The sequence below is a fragment of the Medicago sativa genome, chromosome 6 (genome assembly GCF_051527215.1).
Source record: "Medicago sativa cultivar Bolivia chromosome 6, Bolivia_mono, whole genome shotgun sequence".
In the NCBI taxonomy this organism is placed as follows: domain Eukaryota; kingdom Viridiplantae; phylum Streptophyta; class Magnoliopsida; order Fabales; family Fabaceae; genus Medicago; species Medicago sativa.
Window position 1 is genome coordinate 55,322,325 of NC_140754.1, and position 11,162 is coordinate 55,333,486.

The 11,162-nt window shown below is 34.4% G+C and overlaps 1 protein-coding gene and 1 pseudogene across 2 annotated transcripts; one reads left to right on the forward strand and one right to left on the reverse strand.

Moving 5' to 3' along the window:
* Positions 1 to 359: 359 nt before the first annotated feature.
* LOC146915759 (uncharacterized) lies at positions 360 to 4,924 on the reverse strand. Its single transcript, XM_085717782.1, has 4 exons — positions 4,844 to 4,924; positions 1,168 to 1,449; positions 608 to 1,089; positions 360 to 420 (listed from the first exon to the last, which is right to left on the reverse strand). Exons 1-4 carry the CDS (start codon positions 4,922 to 4,924, stop codon positions 360 to 362), a joined length of 906 nt encoding a protein of 301 aa, XP_085573908.1.
* Positions 4,925 to 5,268: 344 nt separating this feature from the next.
* Positions 5,269 to 10,830, forward strand: LOC146915760 (ASI1-immunoprecipitated protein 3-like; annotated as a pseudogene). Its single transcript, XR_015014578.1, has 10 exons — positions 5,269 to 5,447; positions 5,606 to 5,672; positions 7,132 to 7,476; positions 7,768 to 8,153; positions 8,252 to 8,430; positions 8,550 to 8,562; positions 9,322 to 9,348; positions 10,235 to 10,294; positions 10,388 to 10,474; positions 10,566 to 10,830. The product of XR_015014578.1 is annotated as an ASI1-immunoprecipitated protein 3-like (transcript).
* Positions 10,831 to 11,162: the final 332 nt, after the last annotated feature.

The window sequence follows — 11,162 nt, forward strand, 5'->3', positions numbered from 1 at the left end:
CAAGATATTCGATAAGGCTGAAATAAAATAAAAGTCTTAGAGAATAAAATAGAAACAGAACTAAATCTCAAATGATGAGATGAGTTTCTCAATTTGGCTTTTGTATTCAGCCAGTTGGGTATCGAGAGCATGGTTGTCATTTGCAAGTTGAGCAATGGTAGACTCTAGTTCCTTGGAGAGCTTGAATTTGTTAACAGCTTCATTGGCTTCTCGATTTCTGGCTTCATCCTTAGCCAAAATTTCAGCTTTCTGAGCTTCCAGTTCTTTAATCTTGGCATCGATGTCAACCACTTGCTGCTTCGCATTGTTTCTTTCTTGCTGAAGAGTTTTAAATTTCTCTTGGAAGGATGACAGTTCGATCACAATTTGATCATGATGCGCTTTCTTCTCTGCCATCTGAGCTTGACCAGTTTTCCTCTTCTGGAAATTTTGATTAGCACTCTCCAACATTGGTTCAAGATAATTAAACAGGTTTCGAAACTTCCAACCAGTTGGGAGAGCACCAAGTTTTTCAAATAAACTCTTGATTTCAGCAAGAGTTCCAGCATCCTTTTCAATCAACTCTAGCAAGTTGGCTTCGATGATCTTCTTTTGAAATTCTGCTAGCAGGTTGTTCTTTGAAGTCTCAGAGGGATTCCCCTTGGATGAATCAGAAGTTTGGCCAGTGCTAGTTGAGAAAAGAGTATTACTCTTAGCTATCAAGGCAAAGGCATTGAAAGGATCATCTTTGGCCAATCGATCGATTTCTTCCAGATCGATCATAGGGGCATCTTGTTGAGCAATCATCTCTGCATCACCAGGAGCATCTTGTTGAGTAGTTATGTTTGTATCTTCAGTAGCAAAGTTCGGTACATTATCTCCAAGGGTGGGTGCAGAATGAGATTGGTCATTGTTGAGTGATTCATCATTTACCAAGTCATCAGTGGGTGTTTCTGCCTGTTGTTGTTGAGGAGGATCCACTTTAAGACCTTCTGGACTGCTAGCATCATCATGCTCATCCTCTTTGTCTTCAGCAATTGGTGAAGTGGTCTTCGAAGAAGGAAGAACTTGCCCATGTTGTGATGGTTTAGTTTGTTCTTGTTCGATACCCTAAAAAGAATAAGATAGATGCTTAAAAAACAAGACATTTAGAGATATTTCATATAAAATATGGTTTCGATAAAATACCTTCGAACCATTATCACCAACATGTGAATGAGCACTAGAATGAGAAGTCTTTCGACGACGTTTGAATGGTTTAGATGGTGAGATGGGGGGAGAACTTTCAGAAGCTTCCACTTCGACTTCCTTTTCTTGGACAAGTGATATTTGTTCTTGTTTTCTTTTCCTTCTTCCTTCAGTATGGACTTTGGGAAGTGTTACTTTGGAAGCTTCGATCTGTTCTTTAGTTATCTCCACCTCACTATCATCATCAGAGAGATCGACAGTTGCTTGTTCTTTCTTGCTCTTCTATCTAGAATGTCCTTTTGATGAAGTTGTTTTCACTTTGGGTTCCTTTGATTTAGGAGGTTCCTTCGATGCAGCCTCAGATTTCTTCGATTCAACTTCTTTAGTTTGGGAAGCTTTCTTTTTCTTCTTGTCAGACTTGCTTTTCGAAGTGTTCTGGGTGCTGGCATCATCGAGCTTTGCTTCTCCTGGAGTTAAAGGCAAAGCTGAAATATGTGATTATACAGATAAGTACTATTTCTTTTAACAATAGTATTAATGTGTTTTAGCGAAAGAAAAAATCATACCCATGATACTGGGAGTTTCGATTCGAACTTGGGATAATTCATAGCCAAGTTCACCATTATATTGGTATAAATTGCATTTAGCATAGGTTACTAAATTATTTTGTGGGAATTTGAAATTATAAAGTAACCATTTTGGGTATGGTGGCCTGAAGGCCAAAGCAAGATTACAAGATGGAAGTCTTGCTAGTCTCATTTTCTTTTCTAAAACATAAAGATATTTATTGGGTGTTCCAGGGGGAAAAATTGTTTCTGAAATTTTCTCTCGAACTTTATCTCTCAGAGTTTGAGCAGCATAATATACTGTCCTCTTTGGATGTAAAGGGTCATATGTTGTTTGATAATATCTTTGAAATTGCTGAATTTCTTTAATGTGCGTACCTCTAGTCTTCTTGTCTTTGTTCTGCAAAGTGTGAAAAGTACTGGTCAGTTGAGGCAGCAATTCATCAGGATTCCCTCGATTGGATTGGCGCATGTAATAATTTCGCCACCATCGAAAGAATGCTTCAGAGCATGCAAATGATGTTGAGAAATATGTAGGCTCGAACACAGTTGTTCTCTTGGCTTGAATTATGGATTTCCACACAGGTTCGATCAGAGGAATTTTCCATTCACTTATACTTTTGAACAAGGAGCTGGGTTTTGATTGAACCATACCAAACTGTCTAGCTACATGGTTAGGTTGATAACCATATACTCCATAAGGGCTACCAGGTGTAAGTCTGCTAGATAGATAGGTAGGGGTCAAATAAGCTTCCCATATAGCATTGATTTCTGTTTTATTGGCTTTTTTCGAAGTAGTGGGAAAGTCCTCTTTGAACCAGTTAGGTCCATATTTCCTAGTGGTAAATGGTGCCATCATAGGGGTGAAAATGGGACAATCAAGCAGGGTTGTATAAGCATTTTCAAAAAGTTGTTGTGAAGACTTGTTCCCATCGGGGTGAAACATAGCTAAGCCTATACCTTCAGTGGTCTTGTCTAAGTATGCTGATGTGTAAGAGGAAGGTAGGATCGAAGCAAGTTTTGATCCAAAAATGGCTAAAAGCCATAGTTGAAACAACCATATGGGTCCTGATACAACTAAATTTCCACCAGTTTGGGGATAATCTCTAAGATTATTAGTTGTTTGGTTAAGGGTTTCATATAAAGAACCTAGAATCAGTTTGCTTAAACAGATATCTGTTCCTTCATGCAACTGACTAGCTAGACACATGAATTTCTTAGGGACTTGTACTGACCTCGAGCAAAAAAACATGCATAGATAACCAGTAGGTCAAAAAAGCTACATGTTCATCTGCAGATACTTCAGCACATTAGGTATCATGGTTGTTAGCTATAAATAAACCATAGGCAGGGCTATCGAAATTTACTGAGTATTGAGAAGTGGTAACATCTGGATTAAAGGTGTATCCAGTTGGTTTTAAGCTAGTAAGGCCAGCCACATCTAAAAGGGTAGGAGTGAGCATTCCACATTTCAAGTGAAGGCTGTTGTTCGATGAGTTCCAAAAATGTAAAGCAGCAAATATCAATTCATTATGGTATTTTGGACCATATCGAGATATTTGGATGAGATCAAAAATCCCTTTCTCCTTCCAGAACTGTCCCTTTTGTTTTTGAACTTTGTCTAACCAAGCAATATATTCTGGATAAGTTTTTGGTTCGGTCCTAATTTTGGATTTTACAAAACTTAGGTCAAAAGGACCTTTTGTGAAAATTAAAGGAGGTTGAGTTTCAATGCATGGGAAAAGAGAATTAATCTCTGGAGTTTCAGGTTCTAGAGAAATAGGGCCTAAAAATGCATGTGGAGTATCAGTACAAGGGATGATTACCTGGGTTTTCCAGATAGCTTTTTCAGCTTCATTGATCTCTGGTTCGTTCATAAAAGCAGGAGCAGCACTGGCGATTTCTTTAGTAAAATCAATGGGTTCTTCGCGATTCACATGAGAAGTTCCTGCTGCGTTCGTCATTGTTTAAGTATTTTTGTGAGAATTTGATGAATAGTTCGTGTGTAAAGATAGGAGTTGCAGAAAATTTAAAGTTTTTTCTTCGAGAGAACTTTTGGCGGAGAAGAGGAACAGTGAAAGTGAAAATGAAATGGTGAAAAGTGAAAAGAGTAAAGGTGAGTTTGCTTTTATATGGACTTTTGATCATGACACATGTCAAGATCTTATTTTGACAGTTTTACCATTAAAGTGTTGTCTTTTCCAATGTTAGAGAACGTGGCCCACTAACTAAGATTGTGGGGTCAGTATTTAAAGGAAATTTGAATTAGTTTTGAATTAAATACTGACATCATTCATTTCGATGGAGAATGTTAGTTTTTTTTTTTTTCAAAAACGTCTTTTTCTTCTTCGATGAAATCGAAAATGGCGTTTCTGGGGGGCAATTTGTTAGCCAATATATTTTACTAGCTGTAATAAATGTGGTCAAAGTATAGTTGACCTAGATTTAAAGAAGATTCGAACAGAGTGTTGTGTTGAAAGCAAATATGGGTTCGAAGATGGTAGAAGACTTCGATAAGGCAGTTTTCGAAGGTGGTTATCAGCAGTTATTCTTTAAGTCAGTTTTTATTTTAAGTTTGTTTTCAAATAAGTAAAACTGTCGACTTGTGGCAGTTGTAGTTTGAATTTCAAAGAAGTGTAGTTATTTCTAGACTTAGTATAAATAGTAGTTTTTCATAGGAAAAACAGGTCACAATTCCGTCATACAAACTTACACTCAAAGTATCCGTATGGAAGCGAGAAACGAGTCACAAGTTGCAATGTATGAATCTGTGTACCAACCTTTGTTTAATCAATGCAATTTACCCTTTGTTCTTTAAGTGTTCTTGCACTTTACTTTATTAAGTTCGATTGAGTTCAAGTGGATTGAATTCGATTGTTTTTATCATATTTCTTATATTTTTGACATCAAAAACGCAGAATTTCTAACAACAAGAACAAACACAATATGTCCTAAGATTTACTGGTTGATCTTGCAAGTTACCATTTGTAAACCAGCGGTTGTTTACGAAAATCCAACGTAAACAAGTCCCAAGGTAGAGCTCTTTCTTCCTCTGAAACCCTCACTCTCTGAACCTCTACTGACTTGAGCGTCAGAGTGTCTGCAGGTACACACCCCCCATCCGCTCCAACAAGCATTCTAACACATTCTACCACCGTAGCAACCACCACATCCAGAGCACCGACAGTCATCTTCTAGTCAGGTACGAACAAGAACCAACATTGTATAATCATGCTTTAATCAAAACTAACCCATTTTAGTCGTTTAATCTTTCTAATAGGCATATGATAATAATAACTGATTCCTAAATTTGAGGTTCCACTATGACTCGGACTTCTAGTTCTATGAATCATTCAAAAAAGAAAAAAATTTAATAAAATAATAAATATAATAATCAAATCTAAATAAAAAATATAATACCGTGTGTGTGGCCATTCCAACTCCATTCTCTCTGTCAGAACTCTTAATCTCAACAATATTATTCCAAAAACCAATCTTTTATAACCAAACTCACAGGTAAATAGAAGAAGAATAGATGAATTCAAGTGATGAGGCAGAGAAAGAGGAAGATGGGGAACGGTCCAGTGAAGAAGAAGACGAAGAATCTCAAGTTGAAGAAGCTAAACCCATTGGTGAACTTGTTAGGGGTTCCAGAAAAGGAAGAAACATAAAAATGCATTTTCAGTCATTCCATTTCCTTGGAGACTAATACAGACTTGTGTATTAATATTAATCAATCATCTCTTCCTCTTTTTTCCTTTTGCTTTTCGCATGTTCTCGCTATTTGGCTTTACCAAATTCAGTTCTTAAACTTTTTTATGTTTGTGTGATGTGATTCTACAACTTATTGCTCTTCTTGTTGTTACTCTTTTTGCAGGAGGACCTGTGCTTCTTTTGCCTGAGATTAAAAATCAAAAGCCATATGTCGCAATTATCAAGGTTGGTATTTCTTGTTAACTATGTTGTTACACTTATGTAGATTTAAAATAAAAATTCGAATTCAGAATTCTATTTATATAAAGTATAAAAAAAAATAGAATTCTGAATTCGATATAAGATTATCTATATCTATAGTATGAACTTATGATAACCTATCTGATGTGGGACTTGGGTTTTTCCCAATACACCCCCGTCACGTCCAGTATTCTTTGGGCTTGGTGCGTGAATCGGTAGGCAGCCCTTGAATTCGACAAGCTCTGATACCATGTTGAAATTTGGGGCATAACTCATCCTTGCAAAACCGGCTTGTAAAGTGAGGATTGTCTCTTCTATATAAACTCTTATCAAGAGTCTTATCTATTTGATGTGGGACTTGGGTTTTTCCCAATATGCACTTCTAAATAAGTCAGAAATTATACACTAGAAGTACATAAGGAATAGATGTAGTTTAGCGGTAATATACAGTCAGTGTAAAGATTTTTTTTACCCTAATGGTGTGTTTGGTTCAGTGGAAAGATAAGAAGAGAGGAAAGAAGTTAGTGGAAAGATTACCTTTCCATAGTTTGGAACTCCTACACATGAGAAAGGAAAGAAAGTTTTAGGTAGGACCCACACATAAATCATTTCCGCACTAGAATGGACGGAAGCATGAGGGAGACCATGCTTTTTAGAAAAGGACAAAAATAACCCTTTTTAATGTAATATCAACAATATGCAAAATATTATATATTATTTAAAACTGCAGTGCATTAAAAAAGTAATTGGCCTTTATTTTATGTACAAAATACTGCCCCTTTTTTCAGCTAAAGTTGGAAAATTGTCAGCATTGTTTAATTTAAAATTTTAAAAGCTTCACTAAAGATTTAATTGATAAGAAAATTGAATAAAAGTCAAAGAAAATTGTTAAGGTTACAAGGGTATTTATGTCAATTACTAAACATAAATCTTTCTTTCCTCTTACTTTCTATTTTACTTTCTCTTCTTCCAAACAACCATAACAATCCTCTCACTTTCTACTCTCTTTCTTTTCCTTACACAATCTTTCCTTTATCTTTTATTCCTTTCACTTTCACTCTCCAACCAAACAAAGCCTAAAAGATTATGATTAGTGCAAATTAACATTGTCATTGAAAATGCAAGATAATTTAATTACTTTTTAGATTAACTTCCCTGCTTTGTTCTTGGCAATCCTGGGCAAGTGCACATGCTGGATTTGGCTTTTGATAACAAGGTTTCCAAAAAAAAAGAAATAGCATTGTTACATAACGTAACACATATAGTGAAGCAGATTGATCAACATTGATGTTATTATAAACTTATACTTATGAGTTTGGTAACCATCAAATATTTTCTCATTTACGTGTGGGGAAATATAGGGTGCTATTCTCTCTTCTTTTACAAAATGTAGAGTTATTCGTACACCTTTCTATTTTTTATTTTCCAAAGATGTTTTTTTTAGGACCTCACACAATCCCTAAATGGAAGCTTGATGATCACAGGGCAGTGGTTTTACCGTCCAGATGAAGCAAAAAAAAAGGGAGTTGGTAGGTGGCAAACAATTGATAACAGAGAGTTGTTTTATAGTTCCACAAAGATGAAGTTCCTGCAAAATCTGTTATGCATAAGTGTGTGGTGCATTTTATTCCCATACACAAACAACTTCCAGATCGTAAGCAACATCCCGGGTTTATTGTGCAAAAGGTGTATGACACAAATGAATTGAAATTGTTGACACTAACTGATAAGGACTATCAGGACAATAATCGACAAGAAATCCATAAGCTTATCCTGAAAACTCGTCAACGTTTAGATGACCTTCTTAGGCGACTGATATCTTGCCATTAATTGCCAATAACATCATGAAGATATTGTCATTGGTAGACATTAAACTGTCATAACAGCACATTAGGCCGCCTGCTGTATATATCTTTGATTTAGTATATCAGTACCATTATTTTAGGGGTAAATGGCTTTAATATCAAGCACATATATTTGGAATGATTAGTTATTGTATATTAAGCCTTGTAGTTGTATATATATCAGAAAAAGACTAAATGAAAATCATGACATTCAATCACAAATCAATCTTTGTTAGAACTACCTGACATCGAGACCGATGAACCTGCTGCTGATCAGGAAGATCTGATTATGGATATGAGAAAGATAAAGAATGGTATTTCACCTATTGATATTTCAAGGGAGGATGAAACATCTCAAAATAGTCTCCGTTCTCCGAAACCTAGTTGCGTAGCTAATGACTCAGAACATCACCACATATTAGTTAATTTTAATGCATTAACAGGAGATACCCGTCGTGACAAGGGTTTGGCGATGTTTCTTCAAAATTTTCAATACTTGTTTGATGCTGATGAGAGAAAAATGAAAACAGACAAATGTGGTGACCGTTTTGATGCTATCAACAATGAAGGCAATAGCAAAAGTTTTGGAATAGAAAATGAAGCTAAAGATAAAGTTTTGAAGGTACTTCTTGAAGTAACCAATTGTGGTTGAGATCTCTTTGTGTGGGTTTATTTATTTTGTCATAATCTTTTCATTGTTTTTCCTTTTTCAATCTACAGAACTCCAAGTCTTTTGTCTGGCCCGATGTTGCGCTCCCAGTTGTAGTTGCCCTAGAGAAAGCTTCATATGATACATTTTCATCAGATTATCAGAAGTACAAACAAAAGCTACGACAGTTGGTATTTAATCTCAAGGTTGTATGTTACTTTTTCCATAAGGATTGTAAATGTTTTTTAGTGTTGTCTTTGAGACTTAAGAGATGAAAAATCACTTGTCACTGCTACACTTCATTTTGGATGTGGTGGCACAGAGAGAGTTTTTTGTTATAGTTGAATATAGGGTTAATTATGTTTCTAGTCCCTATAAAATAGCGACCTTGTAAGTTTAGTCCCTACTTAATTTTAATAGCATTTTTAGTCCTTATAAAAAAAAATTACTTATAATTTTAGTCCCTGCTAAAACAAAGTTTGATTAATTATCCTTAAACTCTTAAATTTTTGAACGATTTTTTTGAGACAAGATTAGAACACTATGAAAGGTTCGTTTACTAAAATTTAGAATTTTCTGACATGAAATGAATTAAATATGAATTTTTAAAACGACAAAAGTTAAAGATAAAAAGTAATAAAATCTGGATGTAGAAATCAAATTTTGCAATAATTTTTTGCGGACGAACTTTTAGTAATGTTCTAAACATGTCTACAAAAAATTGTTCAAAAATTTAAGAGTTTAAGCATAAATTAAACAAATTTGAATTGAGTAGGGACTAATACTCAGTGCAGAAAAACAAAATTAGGGACTAAAAATGCTATTAAAATTAAGTAGGGACTAAACTTACAAGGTCGCTATTTTATAGGGACTAGAAAAATAATTAACCCTTGAATATATATTTTAAAGGCTTAATTACTATTTGGGTCCCTTAAGTTATTTGTTGGTTACATTTTGGTCCCATAAGTTATTAACGTTACAATTTGGTCCCTTAAGTTATTTGTTGGTTACATTTTGGTCTCATAAGTTACTAACGTTACAATTTGGTCCCTTAACTTAATTTTTGGTTTCGTTTTGGTCCCTTAACTTATTTTTAGGTTTCGTTTTTGTACCTTAACTCTAATAACATAAAGGACCAGAGTGGTTTTTGATACCTACTGAATTGAAGGTATTTAATGAATGTTATCTTTCCAACTGTTTTTTTTTTTTTTTTTTTTTGCATTTACAATTTTGAAGTTCTCTACTCATATGATGTTTTTTCCATCTAAATTGTATGCTATTAATTTCTAATTCGATAACTTCTTGTAAATATTTTGTTCAGTTAACACAATCGGTCCAACCCTTATAATTTTCAACATATTTTATTTGATTTAACTCATTTCAAATGCTAGTAAAATAAAGGAATATACTTCTGATTGAATTTTATTGACAGCTATGATCATTGTTTACTCTCATTAAGACGCTTCGAGAAAAAATTGGTAGTATAAATTTTAAAACCTTTTATTGGGGGTGGGGAGTTAGAAGGAGTCAAAAAGCTTGTCTAATCATATCAGGTCCTAGTGAAAGATCTAAAAACATTTATGTTACTTAGCAATGGTGCCCACCCTGCATTTGATCCAATGATTTGTTTATCTTGTATTTTCGTGGATGCATCATTCTTGGGTTAAATCAGCAGTACGATAATCTATTGACCGTGTGTAATCAATTGACGATAAAATGGTGCTGCAATTAATTGAAAATGAACTACTCTATTTGTAAATCTTTTCACATGTTTGTTTATTATTTTCAGTGATGTTTTGAAGGTCGATTGTATTGTACATCTTAAAATGATTTAAGGGTTAAATAAATTTATCAAAGTGATGTCTTAGAAAACTGATTGTGTTTAGAAAAAGAGTAGAGGATGTTATTGAAATTGAAAACCTCATGTGTTGTTTGGTTTTTAACTGAAGCATATCATGAAATAGTTATAGCTTTAATTAGCAAGTTCTTTCTAGTAACCTTTGAAAGATTAATCTTGTTATTCTGTGGTTATTTACTGAATGTTTGAACCTCAGGAGGGTTTGACAACCGATGAAATATCCAAGAATGAGCCTGATGAGCCACAACACATGCAGGTAACTTTTTTCTCTATTCCAACAATCTTATGTTATTTGTTAAATTCTGTGAATATTATCTACTGAATATTAGCTTTTCTGTTGGTTAAATAGATGACAGATGCTCGCTGCAAAATTTGCAATAATAAAAACGTTGGCGTAATGGATATAATCCGCGCAGGACATGTTGATCGATATATGGTTTGCACTTGAATGCTTTACTGATAATTACAATCTTAAATTCTCGTGCACTTTTTATGACTTTGGTTTGGATGTTGCTTTTCTTGTTCAGCTGATATGCATTGCTTGTGGTTGTTCCTGGTCTGCCTCTCGTGATGCGGTGTCTTTGCTAACATTAGATGCATCTGATTCAAAAGGAAATGTAGTCACGACCCCATGGGCAACTAGGAAATTGGCTGTTGGGAAGAAGCCAATGAGTTCCCGTGAATCTGACAAGACCAATGACATCTTTATGCCACATTTATTGGAAACTCAGAAATCATTTGGGAAGTCCAGGAAAGATTAAAAAAAATCAAAGCTTTAAGGTGTTTTGACTAGGATGGTCATAGTTTTATATTTTTTTGACAAATGAATAGTCATATTTAAAAAATATGATTTATTGAATATGAACAAATAGAAATTCAATGATAGGAGTGATCAACATTTAAAGTTTTGAGTATGACTTGCATCATCCTTTTATTTACTTTTTTTCTTCATAATAACTGATACTGTGTTAAGATCAATGTATTGGTGGCTTAAAGTTAATCATGCAAAACTCTTCATGTGCATATCATGGGGTTCCCGTGTGTTTCGGTATTTTCATTACTGCAAATTTAGTTACATGTATGAACAGATATTTGGATGACAGTGGATTTTTATTTTATTTCAA